This window comes from Mizuhopecten yessoensis, unplaced genomic scaffold, assembly GCF_002113885.1.
Source record: "Mizuhopecten yessoensis strain PY_sf001 unplaced genomic scaffold, ASM211388v2 scaffold10413, whole genome shotgun sequence".
Classification (NCBI taxonomy): domain Eukaryota; kingdom Metazoa; phylum Mollusca; class Bivalvia; order Pectinida; family Pectinidae; genus Mizuhopecten; species Mizuhopecten yessoensis.
The window spans coordinates 157775-182917 of NW_018408534.1; the positions used below are offsets into that span (position 1 = coordinate 157775).

At 37.7% G+C, this 25143-nt stretch overlaps 1 protein-coding gene across 2 annotated transcripts in view; it reads left to right on the plus strand.

Moving 5' to 3' along the window:
* The window catches only part of LOC110460513 (probable ATP-dependent RNA helicase DDX58), a 64916-nt gene that overhangs the window by 7072 nt on the left and 32701 nt on the right, over positions 1-25143 (plus strand). Inside the window, exons 2-7 of one of the 2 annotated variants that reach the window (XM_021513460.1) lie at positions 8175-8315; positions 10999-11334; positions 11958-12038; positions 20835-21083; positions 21414-21492; positions 23502-23604. In XM_021513460.1, the coding sequence (XP_021369135.1) occupies positions 8175-8315; positions 10999-11334; positions 11958-12038; positions 20835-21083; positions 21414-21492; positions 23502-23604 (989 nt within the window). Of the gene's footprint in view, positions 1-8174; positions 8316-10998; positions 11335-11957; positions 12039-14713; positions 14915-20834; positions 21084-21413; positions 21493-23501; positions 23605-25143 lie in introns of those variants that run through there. The other variant, XM_021513461.1, reaches the window with a different exon arrangement.

Consider the following 25143-nt stretch of genomic DNA (forward strand, 5'->3'; position numbering starts at 1 on the left):
TTACCCACACACATACGTACAATATATACCAGACTGTACAGTCTCGGTACTGGTACGGCAAGTCACACACATACTCACCGATACACCTCCATACACAGACACACACAGATATACAATGACACACACAAGGGATTTTAAAATCATTCATGTTTAGTTTCAACATTTAGTAGGCTTTGTGTATTGACTTGATCGTTGATATTTTCTATGTGCGAGTTATATTTATCACCCTTCGTCCAATATAGTACAAACAAGAACCCGAAAGAAATGTAAATATATATTTGGAAAAGTTCCTACATAGCATACATTCCACCCTTCTCGCTCATTTTGATTTACATGACTAACATGTTTCCTTGCTTCCAGTTGCAGCTGTCGTTTTCCCCAAATTTTAGTTATCCTCGTGTAATCGATCAGTTTCGACGCCATTATTAAGAAGCATCCTCAATTTTGTATTCAACGCCAAGCTAGCAGTCATGGTAGGCCAACGCGTGCGTGACACCAAACGTTGGTCCGACATTGGCAAATCAACGTACGCGTTAACGTTGACTCGACATACGTTTGTCCACCGTAGTGAAGTTGGCTCGAAGTCAGAGCTACATGCATATAAGCGTTAGTTAAACGACGGGTAGCGTTGTGCCAACACTGGCCCAACACTTAATTCTGATGTTGGCCCAACGTTCTGTTAACGTATGTAAAATAACGTTGGGCGATCGTCAGTACGTCGGTGGTCTAATGTTGGGTACCACATCTGGTGCAGGAATGTAACGTTGGGCCGACGTCATTACACCGGTGGTCCAATGTCAGGTACCGACGTCAGTACAACAGTGGTCACATGTCAATAATAAACGTTGTGTAGGAAATGTGACACTGGCTACAATAAACAAATGTCAGAATGATGTTATCACCATTTTCGTCTAGTCGTTTTTCCATGCATGTACGTTTCGTCACTCTTTCCGTCCTCATCATTATAAGACGAAACACAATGGACAAGTATTTCGTTATGACACACTAATTATCAGTTTACAAGTTAAATTCATTAAATGAGAATAGAAAAAAGGTGTTATTATATATGCTGGTCTTGGTCATCTTAAGAGCTAATGACATTGAATCCAACCCAGGACCTAGCAACGATAGCACTAAATATCTTTGTGGTACCAGCTGCGATAAGACCGTTACCTGGGAACATAAGGGAATTGTCTGTGAAACATGTGACCAGTGGTTTCATGTAGACTGTCAAAACATTAACAGCACGTCGTAGGAGGAATTGAACGATAGTATGGTTAGCTGGCACTGTATTATCTGTGATAACCCAAATTATTCCACTCTCTTATTTGATCTGCAAAGCATCTGTACCCCAAATCCGTTTGAAAGTTTATTTCTAGATTGTGTAAAGAGTTTTGATAGCCAGATAAGCCCAAAGACCTCTTCTAATGTATTTAATCCAGGGCACTCATCTACTCCAGTCAGGAAAACAACATTTTCTAAAAAATCTTCTTGTAAGCTACTACGTATTTTGAATGTAAACTTCCAATAAATTTGAACAATTAAAGCAACATCTTATTCATCATGTTATTGACAGTGTCAAGCCCGATATCATCATTGGAACTGAAACATCGTTCAAACCAAATATTAAAGACACTTAAGTTTTTCCGGATGGGTTTAACATATACAGAAAGGACAGAGTCGGTGAAAAAACAGGTGGTGGGGTGCAGCTTATAACAATAAAGAAAGATTTTGTTTCTTCTGAAGAACATGACCTTTACCACCAGATGAGTGTGAAATTGTAAAATAGAAATGATAGGTTGTAAAACCCTGTATTTATGTTCTTTTTATAATCCTAAAACAGCAGACAGTTCAAATTTGATAAGCTTTGACACATCTATGAGGAAGGCATGTACTATTCGCAATGCAAGTCTACTCATTGGAGGAGATTCCAATCTCCCAGGTTGGGATTGGGAGCATAGAATTCTAAAACCCAATACTCTCCACCCAAAAATTCATGACAATTTTGGCACCTCCCTTGACGATGCAGGACTAAACCAACTAGTAGAAAAGCCCAAACGAAACAATAACATCTTGGACCTTATCATCACCAACCATCCGAGCTAAGTCCCTCGTATTGAAGTAATGTCTGGCATTTCAGATCATGACATTGTGTTTGTCGCATTCCTATCTTCTACTTTAAAGCAAAAACAAAAACCAAGACAAATTCCATTATACAAAAAAGCTAACTGGGAATCTATGAAGAATGAGTTAGAATTGTTTTATCGTAAGCTTCAATTTTCTAATAAGGAGCATATTTCTGATACTAATACCATCTGGTGTGACTTCAAGTCATTTTTGAACTCTTTGGTGAATATACATATACCACACAAAATATCAAAACCAAAAGAAAACCAACCCTGGATATCTCATGAAATTAAACATTTGATTAGTAAACGCAACAGATTATTTAAAAAATCAAGAAAGTCTGGTGATAAAGATCTAACAAAGAAATATAAAGAACTGAAACATTCCATCCAAAAAATGATTCGGCAGGAGTATTGGAAATATGTAGAAATCATAGTTACTCCAGATGAGACTTCGGTCAATGGAACTTTCACATTTTTTGGACCTACATAAAACACAAGAAAACAGACTTCACAGGTATCCCCATCTAAAAGAGGATGGCAAACTCATTTCAGATTCCTGATCAAAAGCAAACCTACTCAATAAGCAATTCGAATCATTTTTTTCTACATCCAAAAATATATCTCCTGACATCTTTTCTAAAGAAAATTATATGAATCCAGATCAGATATATCCAACCATGAACACCCCCCTTATTACCCCAAATGGTATTCAATAACTACTTAAAAATCTTGATATTTCCAAAGCACCAGGCCCAGACGACTTGAGTCCAAGAGTTTTGAAGGAATTGGCTAGTGAAATTGCCCCTATCTTGAGTATAATATTCAACTCGTCCCTACAATCTGGCACTGTTCCGCAAGATTGGAAAACCGCCCATATTGCTCCAATATTTGAAAAAAGGCCAAAAATATGATCCTGTAAATTACTGACCTATCTCACTCACTTGCATTTGTTGTAAGTTAATGGAACATGTCATAGTGTCACACATCATGACACATTCATATCATCACAATATTTTGTATCCTCGCCAACATGGTTTTTGGAAATTCAGATCCTGCGAGACACAACTTTTAGAATTTGTTGATGATATTACCAAAACTCTTGACAACTCAAAACAATCGGATGTGTTAGTTATGGATTTCTCCAAGGCATTTGATAAGGTCAGCCACTCTCTTCTTACCAACAAACTCAGTCATTATGGCATAGATGATAAAACTACTTCCTGGATCTCAAACTTCTTAAATAATAGAACCCAATCAGTACTTGTTGAAGGCGTCAAATCTGAGTATGTACCAGTTTTATCCGGCGTCCCTCAGGGACCTGTGCTGGGGCCTAGTCTGTTCCTATTTTATATCAATGATATGCCAATTGGCTTGAACTCCACGGTCAGACTGTTTGCGGATGATACATCGTATATCCGACAATTACGTCAGAGAAAGATGCAAGCACCCTACAGTCTGACCTGGACAAACTAGCCCTTTGGGAGAAAAAATGGTTAATGGCTTTCCACCCAGATAAGTGTTATGCTCTCACAATTTCTAAGAAATAATCACCTGTTATTTTTAATTATTCTCTTCATGGTCAAATATTAAAACATGTTAATTCTGTGAAATACCTAGGTGTAAACCTCAGATCAGATTTGAAATGGGACTCTAATGTAGATCAGATTTGCAACAAGGCAAATTCTACTCTAGGATTTCTCAGAAGAAACCTATAAATTAGCTCAACAACATTTAAAGAGCAGGCTTACAAATCTTTGGTAAGACCCTCGTTAGAATATGCTTGCTCTGTTTGGGATCCTTACACAAAAAATAATATCAACAAAATAGAAATGGTCCAGAGGAGAGGAGTCCGTTATGTGTCAAATCGCTTTCGGAATACCTCTAGTGTAACAGATATGATTGGTACTCTTGGCTGGCGCAGCCTGTCAGATCGTAGGAAAGATGCACGCCTAAAGATGTTCTATAAAATACATCAGGGCACGGGGGCCATATCCTCGACTGACAGGATGAACCGAGCCAGAAGAATTCCTAGAAATTCCCATCAGGTCCAATACCAACAGCAATACTCGAAAACACTAACTCGACAACAATAATTTTTTCCTCGTACCATACTAGACTGGAACAAATTACCATCGGACATCGTTAATGCACCCACTTTCAACTATTTCAAAACATCTCTTTCCAGCCACACCTATAAAATTGAAGATGCAGAGTAATTAGTTACTTCAACAGAATTCAAATAATAATTTACCACTTCTCTTCTTTTCCCCCTTTTCCGAACAAGCTTTGTCGGTGGGGGCTGCCCAATCACTGGCTTGCTCGGACCTCTCTCTCGGACTCTCCTCGAACTAAATTCTCCTTCTGTTAACTTTAACTAAGTGATTAATAATTATGTAGTATATATAGTCTGTCATTTGTGCTGCATAAACCCAACTTCGTGACAAAATCTTCAATTAGTTGAAGGTGGTCACTATATATGGTAGAACTAGAAAATGGTAGAACTAGAATAGTTTTGCATGAGGCGAATCCATATTTTTTAAGTTGATGTAACGAAATACTTGCACAATGTCAACATTAATATTAAAGCAACAGGACTGTCATGTTTTGAATAAGTATTTATTTAGTCACTGTTGCATGAGAAATGCGGGCTCCTGACTGCCATCTCCTAGGAGTATAGCAATTTTAAACTTCATGTGCACCTGAAACATACAAATTATAAAATTCGTGAGTATTACGTTGAACTGTTTTATTTCAATATTCTGCAGTTTAAACAACGATTTAAGAATTGTGATAATAGTTTATCAAACAGTAGGATCATTAGCATATTTCCTGCATAGTATACTATGATATCGATATGCACTTTCATTTCAAAATAATTTTACAATCAAGTGTGTATGATAAAGCTGTCCAGGGTAAGAAAGGGGTGTAGGAAATTTCTTTATCACATATCCAGTGAATATACCCATATCATATTTTTTTGCGTATTAACCCATGTAACATTACCTATCAGCTCTGTGATTGGTTGAAAGTTTCAATTGTTTCAATTGTGACGTCACGCCTAGGACAAGTACATGACGTCATAGATTTACGCACTGGAGTCAAAATGGCGGCTTTTTACATTTCAAGGTTGCATGGAAATTGTCGTTTTACACGAATAAATGCAACAAATCTTGATTATGTGAAACAAATAATCTTATTTCATATGAAATTGATGAAACTCGTCAATAATTTTTCATTTTAGCACGCCAGAGGCTCTCTAAAAAATTGAAAAAATCTTAGATTCGTTTCATAAATCTCATACGAAATGGAAAGTCATGTAAGATCCTATATATCTTAAACCCCATTTCACGTGGCGTATAGTCACAATGGCTCAACAATGACATGACGTCATGAATTTGAAACTCTCCGATGCTGCACTGCGGAAAAGGTGACGTTATGAAATTAAAACCTTTTACGATATATTTACCGTACACGTTAAAAAAATGTGATTAATTTTTCTGCGCAAACACTGTTTGCAAATATGGGATATGCTTAATTTGGCTGGCTGATTTGTTTTCGTCTAAAAAGGTCGATCAGGGGGGAAATTGATATTTTCAAAATGGTGGCCAGTTCAAACGCATTTTCATGGTTTCTGGGCTTATTCTGGTGGTTGGAATGAAAGAAAAATACTCTTTCATGCCCAAGAGTGTAGGATAGGGAAATTCCACCGTCGGGATTTTCAAATTTGGCAAAACCCTCCTACACCCCTGGGCATGAAAGAGTTTTATAAAACATGTACCGCCCGGTACTGATAAGAGTTTTATAAACATGTACCGCCCGGTACTGATATTTGCTCAGACTACGTATACGTATATGATAAAATTAAGGTTGTAGGTACAAAATATATAATGTATTGTATAGTCACACACATATACGAAATTCCACACTCTTATGTTATGAGTATTTAATCCACATATACACTGTTATAAGCCTTGTAATAGTAAGGATATTTTACCTTAATTAAATAACAAATAGTTACAGACTGTTAAAGTTATGAATATGAACAAGATGCATGCCAACAACAATATATTTAGAGCTTACCTACTTGGAATAAATATGAGAAGTTCGTGTCCAGCATCCGGTCGTTCCAACAAAGAAAATGTAGGTGGCGGACACCGTTGACTCCCATTCAAAAGCAGTATGTGTGCGCTGACCGTAGCTATAGTTACGTAGATGGGTTACATAAGATAACGGGATTCGCCGTCATACGGGCAATGTTTTGTGCATGGCAAATGTTGGCGATTTAGGAGAATACTATCTTTATTCTTCACTCTACATTCTTTATTCGAATAAACTCCAGAAAAGTTTCAGGTTAGAATCCTCCTTTTGAATTAAATTCTGTTCAAATATATAGTTGTCTGCTCAACGTGGCACCAACGTTTAGAAAAACGCCAGTTTCAAACGAAATATCTGGCACTGTTATCTCATAAAACATGTAATGCTGTCAGTCCAACGCTGTATTTATCTATATCAAACCGACCATGTTTTATTGATACGTCTAGATGTCGTCCCAAAGTTTTTCCGACGTTGTAGAAAAAATGTTTCGGCCCAACGTGGCACCAACGTTACAAAATACCAAATTTTAATGAAAGACATAACAATGTATAAATGCATATTCTGCAACGGTATCGCTCCATGCCCGTTGCATTTTTTGTATCTCAACGTTTTGTTGTCGGCCCAACGTGGTACCGACATTGTAGAAAACAATGTGTCGGCCGAACGTTGTATGGACGTTACAGAAAACAATGGGTCGGTCGCGATCGGGTGTCGCCATTTTGTAATCTTTAAAGGACAGGTATCAGACTGGTGATTGGTAAGGTTTGTTTTACCTGAGACCAATCAAATAGCTAGCCGTGTGCCTTCAACTGTATGCCAGCGGTACCGGTGAAGAGAGCTAAAGTGAGCGTACCCACTAGTACTGGAGCATCGAGGATGTCCCATCCCTATCACTAGTTTAAATGGTGGTTATGTTTCATCATATCACCAGTTAATAATTCTCAGCCATTTTCTTAAAATTAGCGACTTAAAACTATAGGTCGACAAATCGTCGTCTCTATTAAAGTGCAAATAACACATTTCAAGTTGTGTCATTTTGAGTGCCCTTGTAATCATATATTTTGTTATTGCTTATCAAAATTAAAAAGAGAGCCATTAAAAACACACACCCGCGCCTCGTTATTGCCACGTATCTCTTATCGGGATTTATCTACTCTAATCCAATTACAATCCTTTTCCAGAGCACCCTTTGCGACAAGACAATGCAACCATACTTGGAAAATTGACGATTTTGATTATAGTCTGTAATGAACTGTAAAGTTAGAGTTAAAACTAATTATTTTTTTCGATACTTTGACAAACCCTGATAACTGGCCGTGGATAAATAATTGATTTAACGACGGTTTGAGACAGGCTTGCCAGAGTTTAATATGGATCCAACGACAGACTTTTAAAGATTGATGTACAAACATGTTAGCAAAAGTCAGTTATTGCGACTCCATCAACCGTGAATTGATGGTGGATATTTATGAAACCATGCTATTCAACACGGCTAACAATAGTTTTTTAATATTATAAAATTATCATGAGTATTTACACTCACACGCAATAGAAACGCAACACCCTAAATACATGTACATAGATAATCTTTAACGTAAATATATATGCCAGGTCAAGGTTGTCGCAGAATGACTGCTTCCAAGTTATGATATTGCTGGTGATTAGGATTTTAGACGAAGCAGAAGAAATAAGTTCATAGGTTCGGACCTGTTGTCTTATATTGGTAACCCTCGTTTAAGGCAAACGTGTCCTTAAACTGTCGAAATTCAACAGCATATAGCCGTCTCGACTGACAGCATCGCCCTACTTGTTGACAAAGTTTTCACCACTTATGTGACCTCTGACCCAAGATGGCGACAGAAACCTGCAACAATAGCATTCAGTAATAAATTCAACATTTTATTTGAATTTCTTGCATTCTGTTTGATAAGTAGCCTGTTAACATTGTAGGTCCAGACGCTTCAACAATCAAAAACTTGACTCGTCAGAGCAGTGACAGGGCTGGTACAGAGCACCTGTTAAACGTCTTGGTAGAAAAGACGGAGATCCGGGGGCGATGGCGGATGTTAGTGAATGCGCTGAAACAACACGGTAGGTATTTGTGACGTCACCAGGCACTAAATTTTGACAATATAATCATATTTGATTAAATAACGATGAATACATGTACTTGACATTATGGGTGGTTCTTCCATGAAGCATTGCGGCAACCTGATCAGTTGTCATAGGAACTTTCTACTATTTAATAAATATCGTTTTGTTGTCACTTATAAATATCAAAGAGTATGTTAAGCCCTTAGAAATGCAGATCGAGAAAAAATGGAAACCGAAAGTGTCGCAGTGAAAGAATTGAAGAGGAGTTTTCCTTCTCCCTTGGGATGGGGTAAAATAATATGTTGTATTTTATAGGTCTATTATTTCTGTCTTTTTCTAAAATCGGCATCTCAATGCAAGCCCTATCTTAGTCACTCCCTTACATCGTTTATGTCAAGAAACCACTCTCAAAAAGCCATATTAGTATTATATGTACCATTTGTTTTGTCACATCACAACTACAAACACAGGTGACCGTTTAAGCCCACGGACCTCTCAGTTGTTTTTAGAATGTACTGCTTTTTCGCTGACGTATACAAGCGCAGCTGAAGAGTGGAGAGGCCAAATTACCTTAAGTCCCGGGCTAAAATTATGTGAAATTCTAGTGATTTAGTAACAGACTCTTGGCCCTCGAATAAGATAACTCTATCTCGTTTAGTTAAAAGTAATACATTTCATTAGTCAATAATGGGTCGTGAGGTTAACGTCGTTTATGGTCATTCATGTTTTTTTGGGTTTTTTTTTTGAGACTATAATGCTAGTATATTTGCCTAGTTGCGATAGCGCGGATCTGATGCTTATAATAAAGTGCTGCCTTACTGAAATGCCATGCCGAATGCACCCCGCAAAGTATTGGACCCGGTCACATTGTACTGATAACGGTTTACCAAGTTCTTGTTATTACCCTAAATGGAATAATTTGTATCATTAAGGCCAAAAGTGAGGTATTGCCAAACGAGACGCCAGGAAACAAAACGGATGTTAAGAAGTATAAAGACAATATAAAGATCCCGAATGTTGCGACGAATACAGCTCATCTATTTTGGTGATAGAGTGATCCTAACCTATGAGTTGGATATGATTATCTGGTCTGATAGGTAAGGGGGAAACATAATGTATTCACCCCGCGTCTGTACATGTGTAGAAGTGTTCCATGTATAAAAACAACATACATAACTGCACTCGTTAACCCCGAGTTCACTACCTACTTTTTCCTCAATCCTAAATTGGGATTGTCTTAATGAAATCAAAATGATGATTGTCATTTTGGTTGACGTCATTGTCGGAAAATATTCTACCGTCAAAACAACACATTTTTTACCAAACACGTAGTGACGCACTAATGCGCTGCTGTAATCTACCCCAGAGATTCCATTCTTTCGCATGCGCCAATCGTTGTCTAGAAATTATACTGTATTTATTCTTGCGTTTTCGCAATACCATCGTCGAAAGTTACAAGTCGTCGGTATAATTCGGTTCTTATCCGAATTCTTCACCCGAAGTAGATCTCATCCATACCTTCATGGACTCTATTACTTTTATGTAAGCACGGTTATGTTACGTATTGGTTATATCATAGGAACCGAGCAATATGTTAGTTATTGTACGAGAGGGGCGGAGCTACTTCTCGAGCGCGCAGCGCGAGAGATGTAAGCTCCGCCCCTCGAGTACGATAACTGACATATTGCGAGGCCCATGATGTAACCGACTTGTCGCATAAAGTGTCACGTAACAATTTTAAGAGAACATTTGAACAGTTGATAATGTCCCGAACTGGTCACAGGAGCACAGCAGTTCAAGCTTTAAGAGACTGTGTGCTGCACCGCTGTTAGAAGTGAGCAAATTATTGGACCCTCCGAAGGAGAAAATGGTAAAAATTGAGGGCGCTACATGTAAAAATGGTAACTCAGATATTAAGCCTACTAATGTGAATATTAACATGCATACAGAAAAGGACCATGTTCCATTTGCTGTATTTCTAATATGTCCAGAAATGTGTTTCACAATTGCCACGTGTCTTTTAATTACAAGACCGACTGGTACCAGTTTATGCTAAGACTTTTACTTACAAAACGGAAAAAAGATCGACCGTGGAACTTGTCTGTAAAGGCGAAATTTGTTGAATTTTTGCAACAATGTTGCTGAATAAAATGTGTTTGAACTTCCTGTATTTGTATTTTTATTTATTTCCCACGGTGTCGATATCCTATTAACATTCACTAATTGGACACTGTACACTTTCATTGGCTGACCAATGAGAATGGAGAATTCTATTGTATTCAGTATAGGTAAGGAGCCTCACTTATACCATATGGTATTAGTAAAACTGTGTAAAATAAGTTGGTTATACCATAGCTAGATCAAAGGGAAAGTGACACGTCTATGCGACAACATGTATTATATGATACAAGCACAGATAGCGGTTATGACGTCACCTGGTATTATATTATACCAGCACGGTTAGCGGTTATGATGTCACCTGGTATTATAATATTCCAGCACGATTAGCAGTTATGACGTCACCTGTTATTATATTATACCAGCACGGTTAACGGTTATGACGTCACCTGGTATTATATTATACCAGCACGGTTAGCGGTTATGACGTCACCTGGTATTATATTATACCAGGTATACCATTATACCATTATATCATATATTTTGTGTGTCATTGTTCCAGGTTATGGAACTCTCTCAATGATTCTAGAGGGAAAGATGGATCTGATTGACAGAGACCGCAACAAGAGAATCATAGAGATATTTATGTTGCCACTGCAAAAGATCATGAAACCGCTAGATATTCTTCCTTCACTGATACAGAAGGGCGTGTTGAGTCGCGAGGATGATGAGAATATCGAAGCCGAACATCGCAATCATGGAATGCTGGCTGCATCAGCGCTTTTACTAGATCGTATTTACCGAAAGAAGTCAAATTGGTATGACATGTTTCTACAGTCTCTTGCTGAAAACGACTTCGGTCACTTGGCTGAGAAAATTGACCCAGACTTCATGAAGAGTAAGTGAACACAAGTTATTATCTATGTACAAGGTAAACAAGCTACAGAAGTACAGTGTGTAAGGTATGGCATTTAACAGCAGAGTATTTGGAACTTAACATAGAAGATTGTTTACTGAGAATATTAAATGACTCTCTCATTGTTCTATCTACTGCAGGGAATAATTGGCTAATGTGACCTAGGGAATGATATCCTTTCTGTCTATATCTACTGTAGGGAATAATTGGCTAATGTGGCCTAGGGAATGGGATCATATCTGTCTATATCTACTGTAGGGGATAATTGGCTAATGTGACCTAGGGAATGATATCATTTCTGTCTATATATACTGAAATGGGGTATCAATATAGTCTATACGTATGATCTTTAGCCTATTACATTACAATATTGTCAATATTAGTCTTTATAATATATATGTATTCAAACAATTTAAACAGAGTGGACGATTCGGAATTATAGATATATTTATTGCTGATTTAAATAGAGTGGACGATTGGGAATCATAGATATATCATTGCTGATTTAAACAGAATGGACGATTCGGAATTATAGATATATTATTGCTGATTTAAACAGAGTGGATGATACGGAATTATAGATATATTATTGCTGATTTAAACAGAGTGGGCGATTCGGAATGAAGAAGTTATATATCAGAGAGGAGAACCACCTGATTCATCGACAATGGAAAACTATCAGTCAGGTACCATTGATTCCAACAAATCCTTGCACTTGTATTATTAGCATTGAACCATATCATTGCTGATTTAAACAGAGTGGATGATACGGAATTATAGATGTATTATTGCTGATTTAAACAGAGTAGACGATTCGGAATTTATAGATATTTCTAATTCCTGCTTCTAACACTCTAGGCCGATACACGTTATATATATATAATTACTGTTTCCCATAATCTAGGCAGATACATGTTTATAGATATATCTAATTACACAGAATGGACGATTCGGAATTATCGATATATTATTGCTGATCTAAACAGAGTGGACGATTCAGAATTATAGATATATTATTGATGATTTAAACAGAGTGGACGATTCGCAATTATAGATATATTATTGCTGATCTAAACAGAGTGGACGATTAGGAATTATAGATATATTAATGCTGATTTAAACAGAGTAGACGATTCGGAATTTATAGATATTTCTAATTACTGCTTCTCATACTCTAGGCAGATACCCGTTTATAGATATATATAATTAAAGTTTCTCACACTCTAGGCCGATACACGTTATATATATATAATTACTGTTTCCCATAATCTAGGCAGATACATGTTTATAGATATTTCTAATTGCTGCTTCTCACACTCTATTGAGATACACGTTTATAGATATACATTATGTATCTAACTACTGCTTCTCACACTCTATTGAGATACACGTTTATATATATATAATATATATATATAAATTTATCTAATGCTTCGATTCACCGGTTTCTATCCGGTGCTGGATATCCCCTCGAAACAGTTCCAGGTCAAAGTTCGGCAACCCTTAATGCCTGATCTGGAGACAACTTTCTTGCCGAACGATCAAATAGATCAATCAAGGACGCAGGACGTGCTGATCTTGCCTTCTGCAGCCGGTCATTCAATGATCCGTCCTGTTCCAGGTGAACTTCCCTAACCTTCGGTGACGAAGGCGCCGTCTTATCCTCCTAAGTTACATGCTTGACCTCCACAACAGTCCCTAAGGTACAACCGTTGTTTGAGGTAATGCATGTATCGGTAGGGTTACATAGTTTGAGGGACATGTTGTCACTGTCTTTCCGTAAAGGGGCGGGAACAAGAAGGCCCTTTGTGTCCCTGTATGGCTGAACTTCCAATTGATGTCCCTTTGGACCGTCTACTAATTCAGCCTGTGCAGAGTTAAAGGATGTCGGGGGCACTACAGTTCTACCCCTTATTCTCACATTGAAAACTTGAGCTTTCGCCTTCATTCGGATCTTGATGGCACACCGCAGGATAGGATTTACCATGTAACTCCACAATATATGCCGACAGATTGATTATTGCCCTGTGTGTGTCAAAGAAATCGAGTCCTAGGATCATCTGGTCCGGGATATCAGCAACCACTACAGACATTCTGTAGACGATTCGGAATTATAGATATATTTATTGCTGATTTAAGTAGAGTGGACGATTCGGAATTATAGATATATTATTGCTGATTTAAACAGAGTGGACGATTCGGAATGAAGAAGTTATATATCAGAGAGGAGAACCACCTGGTTCGTCGACAATGGAAAACTATCAGTCAGGTACCATTGATTCCAACAGATCCTTGCACTTGTATTATTAGCATTGAACCAATAAACAACTCATTTTGCCAGTCTTAAGATAATCACTATTCTCACAGACTTTGCCCGATATAAATGGTATTATTTCAACATTAGCCTGATATATTTACCTTTTTTTGTCATCAGTAGCTCAGTTAATTGACGTTTGCATGGCATGAGCTTTAGCCTATTACATTACAATATTGTCAATATTAGTCTTATATCAAAACAATCTCAGACTTCAACTTATTTCGTAAGTTTCACAACTTATTTGATACAAGTTTATAAATATATCTAACTACTGCTTCTCACACTTTAGGCCGATACATGTTTATAGATATATATAATTAATGTTTCTCACACTCTAGGCCGATACACGTTATATATATATAATTACTGTTTCTCATACTCTAGGCTGATACACGTTTATAGATTATCTAATTACTGCTTCTCACACTTTAGGCAGATACATGTTTATAGATATATATAATTACTGTTTCTCATACTCTAGGCAGATACATGTTTATAGATATTTCTAATTCCTGCTTCTCACACTCTAGGCAGATACACGTTTATAGATATATCTAATTACTGCTTCTCACACTCTAGGCCGATACACGTTTATAGATATATCTTAACTACTGCTTTTCACACTCTAGGCAGATACACGTTTATAGATATATCAAATTACTGCTTCTCACACTCTAGGCCGATACATGTTTATAGATATATCTAATTACTGCTTCTCACCCTCTAGGCCGATACATGTTTATAAATAAATCTCATTACAGCTTCTCACACTCTAGGCCGATACATGTTTATTGATATATCTTATTAAGGTTTCTCCCCCTCTCGGCCGATACATGTTTATAGATATATCTAACTCCTGCTTCTCACACTCTAGGCCGATACATGTGTATAGATATATCTAACTACTGCTTCTCCCACTCTAGGCCGATACATGTTTATTGATATATCTTATTAAGGTTTCTCCCTCTCTCGGCCGATACATGTTTATAGATATTCCTAATTGCTGCTTTTCACAGCAATCGAGTCCTAGGATCATCTGGTCCGGGATATCAGCAACCACTACAGACATTCTGTAGACGATTCGGAATTATAGATATATTTATTGCTGATTTAAGTAGAGTGGACGATTCGGAATTATAGATATATTATTGCTGATTTAAACAGAGTGGACGATTCGGAATGAAGAAGTTATATATCAGAGAGGAGAACCACCTGGTTCATCGACAATGGAAAACTATCAGTCAGGTACCATTGATTCCAACAGATCCTTGCACTTGTATTATTAGCATTGAACCAATAAACAACTCATTTTGTCAGTCTTAAGTTAATCACTATTCTCACAGACTTTGCCCGATATAAATGGTATTATTTCAACATAAGCCTGATATATTTACCTTTTTTTGTCATCAGTAGCTCAATTAATTGACGTTTGCATGGCATGAGCTTTAGCCTAATACATTACAATATTGTCAATATTAGTCTTATATCAAAACAATCTCAGACTTCAACTTATTTCGTAAGTTTCACAACTTATTTGATACAAGTTTATAAATATATCTAACTACTGCTTCTCACACTTTAGGCCGATACATGTTTATAGATATATATAATTAATGTTTCTCACACTCTAGGCCGATACACGTTATATATATATAATTACTGTTTCTCATACTCTAGGCTGATACACGTTTATAGATGTATCTAATTACTGCTTCTCACACTTTAGGCAGATACATGTTTATAGATATATATAATTACTGTTTCTCACACTCTAGGCAGATACACGTTTATAGATATATATAATTACTGCTTCTCACACTCTATTGAGATACACGTTTATAGATATATCTAACTACTGCTTTTCACACTCTAGGCAGATGCACGTTTATAGATCTATCTAATTACTGCTTCTCGCATTTAGGCCGATACACGTTTATAGATATATCTAACTACTGCTTCTCACACTCTAGGCCGATACACGTTTATAGATATATCTAACCTCTGCTTCTCTCTCTCTAGGCCGATACACGTGTATAGATATATCTAACTACTGCTTCTCACACTCTAGGCCGATACACGTTTATAGATATATCTAACCACTGCTTCTCACTCTCTAGGCCGATACACGTGTATAGATATATCTAACCACTGCTTCTCACACTCTAGGCCGATACACGTGTGTTTATAGATATATCTAATTACTGCTTCTCACACTCTAGGCCGATACATGTTTATAAATAAATCTCATTACTGCTTCTCACACTCTAGGCCGATACACGTCTATAGATATATCTAACCACTGCTTCTCACACTCTAGGCCGATACACGTCTATAGATATATCTAACCACTGCTTCTCACTCTCTGGGCCGATACACGTGTATAGATATATCTAACTACTGCTTCTCACACTCTCGGCCGATACACGTTTATAGATATATCTAACTACTGCTTCTCACACTCTAGGCCGATACATGTTTATTGATATATCTTATTAAGGCTTCTCCCTCTCTCGGCCGATACATGTTTATAGATATTCCTAATTGCTGCTTTTCACACTCTATTGAGATACACGTTTATATATATATCTAATTACTGCTTCTCACACTCTAGGCAGATACACGTTTATAGATCTATCTAATTACTGCTTCTCACACTCTAGGCCGATACACGTTTATAGATATTTCTAATTGCTGCTTCTAACACTCTATTGAGATACACGTTTATAGATATATCTAATTACTGCTTCTCGCACTCTAGGCAGATACCCGTTTATAGATATATCTAATTACTGCTTCTCACACTCTAGGCAGATACCCATTTATAGATATATCTAACTACTGCTTCTCACACTCTCTGCCGATACACGTTTATAGATATATCTAATTACTGCTTCTCACACTCTAGGCAGATACCCGTTTATAGATATTTCTAACTACTGCTTCTCACACTCTAGGCCGATACATGTTTATTGATATATCTTATTAAGGCTTCTCCCTCTCTCGGCCGATACATGTTTATAGATATTCCTAATTGCTGCTTTTCACACTCTATTGAGATACACGTTTATATATATATCTAATTACTGCTTCTCACACTCTAGGCAGATACCCGTTTATAGATATTTCTAACTACTGCTTCTCACACTCTAGGCCGATACATGTTTATAAATAAATCTCATTACTGCTTCTCACACTCTAGGCCGATACACGTGTGTTTATAGATATATCTAATTACTGCTTCTCACACTCTAGGCAGATACCCGGTTATAGATATATCTAACTACTGCTTCTCACACTCTAGGCAGATACACGTTTATAGATCTATCTAATTACTGCTTCTCACACTCTAGGCCGATACATGTTTATTGATATATCTTATTAAGGCTTTTCCCTCTCTCGGCCGATACATGTTTATAGATATTTCTAATTGCTGCTTCTCACACTCTAGGCAGATACACGTTTATAGATATATCTAACTACTGCTTCTCACACTCTAGGCCGATACACGTTTATAGATATTTCTAATTGCTGCTTCTCACACTCTATTGAGATACACGTTTATAGATATATCTAATTACTGCTTCTCACACTCTATTGAGATACCCGTTTATAGATATATCTAACTACTGCTTTTCACTCTACTGGCCGATACACGTTTATATATATATAATATATATCTATAAATATATCATAGGCTTCGATTCACCGGTTTCTATCCGGTGCTGGATATCCCCTCGAAACAGTTCCAGGTCAAAGTTCGGCAACCTTTAATGCCTGATCTGGAGACAACTTTCTTGCCGAACGATTAAATAGATCAATCAAGGACGCAGGACGTGCTGATCTTGCCTTCTGCAGCCGGTCATTCAATGATCCGTCCTGTTCCAGTTGAACTTCCCTAACCTTCGGTGACGAAGGCGCCGTCTTATCCTCCTCAGTTACATGCTTGACCTCCACAACACTCCCTAAGGTACAACCGTTGTTTGAGGTAATGCATGTATCGGTAGGGTTACATAGTTTGAGGGACATGTTGTCACTGTATTTCCGTAAAGCGGCGGGAACAAGAAGGCCCTTTGTGTCCCTGTATGGCTGAACTTCCAATTGATGTCCCTTTGGACCGTCTACTAATTCAGCCTGTGCAGATTTAAAGGATGCCGGGGGCACTACAGTTCTATCCCTTATTCTTTCATCGAAAACTTGGGTTTTGCCTTCATTCGGATCTTGATGGCACACCGCAGGATAGGTTTTTCCCTCTAACGCCACAGTATACAGCGACAGATTGATTATTGCCCTGTGTGTGTCAAAGAAATCGAGTCCTAGGATCATCTGGTCCGAGATATCAGCAACCACTACAGACATTCTGTCACGAAGGGAACCTAACCCTCAATGACTGTTTTGTCCAAAATACGGCCGCAGATCCTTGAGTATTTCCCCACCCCACGCAAACAGATTCCCCTAGAAAAATTGGGTCCCAGGTTCAATGAGTTTATTACAGAGACCTGAGCAGCAGTGTCTACAACGGCTTGATATTCTTTACCGTGAAGCTTGACCGGAAGTAACAGAGTCTTCCTCTGTCGCAAATCGTTTTCAGAGTAAAGGAATATTTCCTTAAACCCATACGAAGTATTGTCACTGTCATACCATTTACAGGTATTGAACTGCTTAGTAGACCCATATATGAGTTTTTGGTTGATTATAACACCCTTTACTAATGCTAGCGCGTTATCAAGTGTGCTAGGGGCCTTGTCTAGAACTGCAAGGGCCACCCGCTTATCAAGCAGGCCTTTCAGGAGGCTGTCAACGGCCATGATTTGTACAAAGTCTTCCTATGCCCCAGGAAAAACCGTCAGAAGCCAGCTCATGAACTCTGTCGGCATATTCCTCAACAGTTTCCTCTGAACTTTGACGTAACTCTGCCAACTCACGTCTGACAATGTGGGAAAGATCTTGTTTCCCAAACCGTTTGCTAAGTTCAGAGCAAAGGACAATATAATCGTCGCGTATATGCAACGGCCGGGAACTGAAAAACGTTAAGGCCTTGTCACGGAGGCTCTCAATGAGCTTACCCAGCCTTTGTCTATTTGACCAGCCATATCGGTCACCAATGTGAGAGATCTGAACAAAAAATGGTTTCCATTCAGTCCTACCGTCATATGTCAGGAGCTTAACCTTCCTGTCTAATTTATCCCTCACACCATCGCTTCTGTCCCCACTTCCGGAACCCTGACCCTTAAAATAATTTTGACCTTTAGCCCCTTGTCCTGATTTAGCCTTCTGAATGTATATAGACTTCGGGGCTAGTCCCTCCACTGTATCCAATAAATGCCCAATGCCAGGTTTTGTCTCTGGCTTCAATAGAGCTATCCGAATTTGCTCATCCTTTTCCCTAAGCTGACGGGAAAACTCCTCCCGCATTTCATCTATATGCCTTTGCATTTTGATTTCCCTTCTCGCTAATTCATCCTCCCTTATCCTAAATCGCTTTTCCTGAGCCTCCTCTCAAAAGCAATCTCTTCAGCCATGCTGCGGGCATGTTGTAAAGCCCCACTATCAACCCACCTTCCTGCCAAACCTGGCCCCCAGAAGCCACCGGCTCAAGGGACACTAATCCCTTATTTATCAGCGGGTCCCACATCGTACTAGGTACTAGGCTTGAAGTCTTCAAATCTGCCCATGTTAACGTATTGTCACACTCGTCCCGCTTTTAAATAATGGCCTGAGCCCTGTTAGGACCTATTCCATTAATGCCAACCAGTTCCTCATAAGTTGCTGCGTTGATATTGAGTGGCATGTTTAAATAACACCCCGTTCAAAACCGGCACAAAGCTATATATCTCACTCACAACACAACGGTCCCGGGCTATAACAATGTGGTTATAAATAGTTACCGTTCGGTGTGTATGTTAACGCGAACGGAGATATTTACAGCTATAAATGATGTTTAATTCTGACACCAATTGTAGTAAGAAGCTACAAGTGATATGAATGTTAAGTATAAGGTTAGCCTGCAACGGCAAGTGCAATCTACGATCAGACCAACAGTACGCGAAATACGTCCGTATAGCGGCTTCACCAAGTGTAGATCTAGACTACACTCGATATTGTCACGCACGGCACCTCATCACCTTCGGGCGAGTTGACCTGCTCACCGAGCATACAGAGAAGTCGGCTCGGCCACTTTACCAGTGCATTTTCACAACAATATATCTAATTACTGCTTCTCACACTCTAGGCAGATACACGTTCATAGATATATCTAATTAATACTTCTCACACTCTAGGCCGATACAGATACATGTTTATAGATATATCTAACTACTGCTTCTCACACTCTAGGCAGATACATGTTTATAGATATATCTAACTACTGCTTCTCACACTCTAGGCCGATACATGTGTATAGATATATCTAACTACTGCTTCTCACACTCTAGGCAGATACACGTTTATAGATATATCTAACTACTGCTTCTCACACTCTAGGTTGATACATGTGTATAGATATATATATAATTACTGCTTCTCACACTCTAGGCCGATACACGTTTATAGATATATATATAACTACTGCTTCTCACACTCTAGGCCGATACACGTTTATAGATATATATCTAACTACTGCTTCTCACACTCTTGGCCGATACATGTGCATAGATATATCTAACTACTGCTTCTCACACTCGAGGCAGATACATGTTTATAGATATATCTAACTACTACTTCTCACACTCTATGCCGATACATGTGTATAGATATATCTAACTACTGCTTCTCACACTCTTGGCCGATACATGTGCATAGATATATCTAACTACTGCTTCTCACACTCTAGGCAGATACACGTTTATAGATATATCTAACTACTGCCTCTCACACTCTAGGTTGATACATGTGTATAGATATATATATAATTACTGCTTCTCACACTCTAGGCAGATACACGTTTATAGATATATCTAATTACTGCCTCTCACTCTACTGATCGATACACGTTCTATGCCACTTGATGCTCAGCTGTGTAACTTAGGTGTCATTGATGGTGGACGGTTGGGATTGATACAGGGTGAATTGGTATTAGTCAGCATGTGTTTACTTTGTAAGTTTAAACTTGTAAGATTGTGTCATTACATTAATTGTTACATTTTGTATGTATGATCTTACGTTTAAGATGATGGGGAAGCCATGACTGATCTAAAAGGTTTGAATTTGTCACCAAATCACCAACGTGATCACACGCACGATACCAATGACACCAAAAAAGAAGAAAACCTTAATTCTACGGCTAAGGATTCCGCTGGTGAAGAAGCATTGACAAAATTGAAACAGGTCCAGCAGACAGCTAGACAACCAACAGAGCATGACGAGTTATCTGGAACATGTGCAGAGTCATCTCCTATGGCAAGCAATGATCAGTCAGGTAAGCACATGTGTAATTAAAACTGCAAACCTGTCGTGTTGAAAGATAGTTAATAAGTAAATTGTACCTTAGTGTAGCTTGTAAAGTAGTGACCGACATCCTTCCACACCACACCCCTCCTCTAGAGTATTATAAATATATATATAATCCGCCTGAAGAAGCCATAGGAGGCAGAAAGGCCTAGCGGACGATCTGAAATATATATGTTTTTATTCCAAATTTTCCTTCGGAAGGACTTATATATTTATTATCTACTTTATATATATATTATTGCCACCAGGTCTCACACTCTAGACCGATACACGTGTATATGTATATTTGTATTTTTAGAACCAGTGGCTTCCGTACCACCCAGTATCGCGGTACAGGATTCTAGTGAGACCATTGGATCAGACCTATCACTATACAGGTACGTGAATTTCGGTTCTTCTCCCCAACGGAGGGAGGTATGGTAACCACTTTGTGATTTGTGACATTAGTCGCCTCTTACGAATCATGCAGTGGGTAACAGCAGGTATATTCTTTTCTAGACCCTTGACCTGCAGGGGTGATTATTCAAGTTGAATAGCTGATAGATGTTTGTAAGTGTTATTCATGTTAAATAGCTGAATGATCGATGTTTGTAAGTGTAATTCATGGGAAATACTGTTGAACGCTTTAAATTCGCGGGGTCAATATTTCGCGTTTTCGTTTACGGAACATATTCGCGGGGGTTAAATTTCGCTGTACACCCGCTTCCAATATTTCGCAGATCACTTATATATGAATATAATTTTGAGCCAGCATTATTCCAGTTTGCTGTGCAATGTATTTTGAGTATAATCATTTCAGGGTAAATCCGTTTTGAAACAGGTACACAGCTTGTCAATGTGTGTGTAAATTTTGCATTGTGTATACACTGTCCCACTGTCTATTTACATAATTTTATGTAACGTTGTTGAGTTATATTTTCACCATGTAATGATACGATACTGTGACACTTCTTAAAAACGTCAGTGATGTGCTAAATATTTCACTAATGTTTATAATTTGCGAATTGTAGTCGAAACGCGAATATAGCGAAAATAAAAAACCCGCGAAATATAACTGCTATGCAGTAGCTGAGTGATGTTTGTAAGTGTTATTCATGTTAAATAGCTGAGTGATGTTTGTAAGTGTTATTCATGTGAAATACTGACTGATGTTTGTAATTGTTATTCATGTGAAATACTGACTGATGTTTGTGTTATTCATGTGAAATATTGAGTGATGTTTGTAAGTGTTATTCATGTGAAATACTGAGTGATGTTTGTAAGTGTTATTGATGTTAAATACTGAGTGATGTTTGTAAGTGTTATTGATATTAAATAGCTGAGTGATGTTTGTAAGTGTTATTCATATTAAATAGCTGACTGATGTTTGTAAGTGTTATTCATGTGAAATACTGAGTGATGTTTGTAATTGTTATTCATGTGAAATACTGAGTGATGTTTATAAGTGTTATTCATGTTAAATACTGAGTGATGTTTGTAAGTGTTATTGATGTTTAATAGCTGAGTGATGTTTGTAAGTGTTATTGATGTGAAATACTGAGTGATGTTTGTAAGTGTTATTGATGTTGAATAGCTGAGTGATGTTTGTAAGGGTTATTGATGTTAAATACTGAGTGATGTTTGTAAGTGTTATTCATGTGAAAAACTGACTAATGTTTGTAAGTGTTATTGATGTGAAATACTGAGTGATGTTTGTAAGTGTTATTCATGTGAAATACTGAGTGATGTTTGTAATTGTCATTCATGTGAAATAGCTGAGTGATGTTTATAAGCGTTATTCATGTGAAATACTGAGTGATGTTTGTAAGTGTTATTCATGTGAAATACTGAGTGATGTTTGTAAGTGTTATTGATGTTAAATAGCTGAGTGATGTTTATAGTGTTATGTGAAATACTGGGTGATGTTTGTAAGTGTTATTCATATTAAATATTGAGTGATGTTTGTAAATGTTATTCATGTGAAATACTGAGTGATGTTAATAAGTGTTATTCATGTGAAATACTGAGTGATGTTTGTAAGTGTTATTGATGTTAAATAGCTGAGTGATGTTTATAAGTGTTATGTGAAATACTGAGTGATGTTTGTAAGTGTTATTCATATTAAATACTGAGTGATGTTTGTAAATGTTATTCATATTAAATATTGAGTAATGTTTATTAATGTTATTGATGTTAAATACTGAGTGATGTTTATAATTGTTATTTGTGAAATACTGAGTGATGTTTGTAAATATTATTCATGTGAAATACTGTGTGATGTTTGTAAGTGTTATTCATTTTAAATAACTGAGTGATATTTGTAATTGTTATTCATGTTAAATAGCTGAGTGATGTTTGTAATTGTTATTCATGTTAAATAGCTGAGTGATGTTTGTTATCCCACTAGATATCAGGAAGAGCTGGCCAAACCCGGATTAGAGGGACATAACTCTATAGTCATTGCTCCAACTAACAGTGGCAAGACGCACGTGGCCATCAGGATCATGCAGGTAAAACAGCGTCCAATCATATTTTCTACCTCTGTGTAGATCGTATTTTTGTAGGGTTCAACTCCGGTCGTGTTCTACATCTGTATAGATCGTAGTTCTATGGAGGTCAACTCCGATCATGTTCTACCTCTGTATAGATCGTAGATCTATGGAGGTCAACTCCGATCGGGTTCTACATCTGTATAGACCGTAGTTCTATGGAGGTCAACTCCGATCGGGTTCTACATCTGTATAGACCGTAGTTCTATGGAGGTCAACTCCGATCGGGTTCTACATCTGTATAGACCGTAGTTCTATGGAGGTCAACTCTGTTAAGAAAAGCCTTATAAATCAAAACAGACCTATAACAGATTAAGAATGTTACCATTATTTGTGTGACGAGTATAAGTGTGTAACCATTAGTTATTCATATTAAATATTGAGTAATGTTTATTAATGTTATTGATGTTAAATACTGAGAGATGTTTGTAAGTGTTATTGATGTTAAATACTGAGTGATGTTTGTAAGTGCTATTGATATTAAAGAGATGAGTGATGTTTGTAAGTGGTATTGATGTTGAATAGCTGAGTGATGTTTGTTATCCCACTAGATATCAGGAAGAGCTGGCCAAACCCGGATTAGAGTGACATAACTCTATAGTCATTGATCCAACTACCAGTGGTAAGACGCACGTGGCCATCAGGATCATGCAGGTAAAACAGCGTCCCCCCCTATTTTCTACCTCTGTGTAGATCGTATTTTTGTAGGGTTCAACTCCGGTCGTGTTCTACATCTTTATAGATCGTATTTTTATGGGGGACAACTCCGATCATGTTCTACCTCTGTATAGATCGTAGATCTATGGAGGTCAACTCTGATCATGTTCTACATCTGAATAGATCGAAGTTCTATGGGGGTCAACCCCGATCATGTTCTACATCTGTATAGACCGTAGTTCTATGGAGGTCAGCTCCGATCATGTTCTACCTCTGTATAGATCGTAGTTCTCTGGGGGTCAACTCCGATCGTGGTCTACATCTGTATAGATCATAGTTCTCTGGGGGTCAACTCCGATCATGGTCTACATCTGTATAGATTGTAGTTCTATGGGGTTCAACTCCGATCATGTTCTAGATCTGTATAGATCGTAGATCTATGGAGGTCAACTCCGCTCATGTTCTACATCTGTATAGATCGTAGTTCTATGGAGGTCAACTCTGTTAAGAAAAGACTTATAAATCAAAACAGACCTATAACAGATTAAGAATGTTACCATTATTTGTGTGACGAGTAGAAGTGTGTAACCATTAGACCACTACATCCCATGCTCAAATACTATGTTTTAATACATGTTTTAATCACTGCTGTTTTTCCTTACAAAGCGAAAAAGATATAATGTTTACTTCACGCGTTGCAGAACACTCAGATCCGCACCCTGAAGACCAAAGGCCATGATTTCCCTTTCTTCATTTTTGATCTAAAATAGACTATCCAGTCGAGTCGATAACAAATGCTGCCTTCGACTGGGGATCGTCATGAATAGCTGTTTGGAGTGTTTT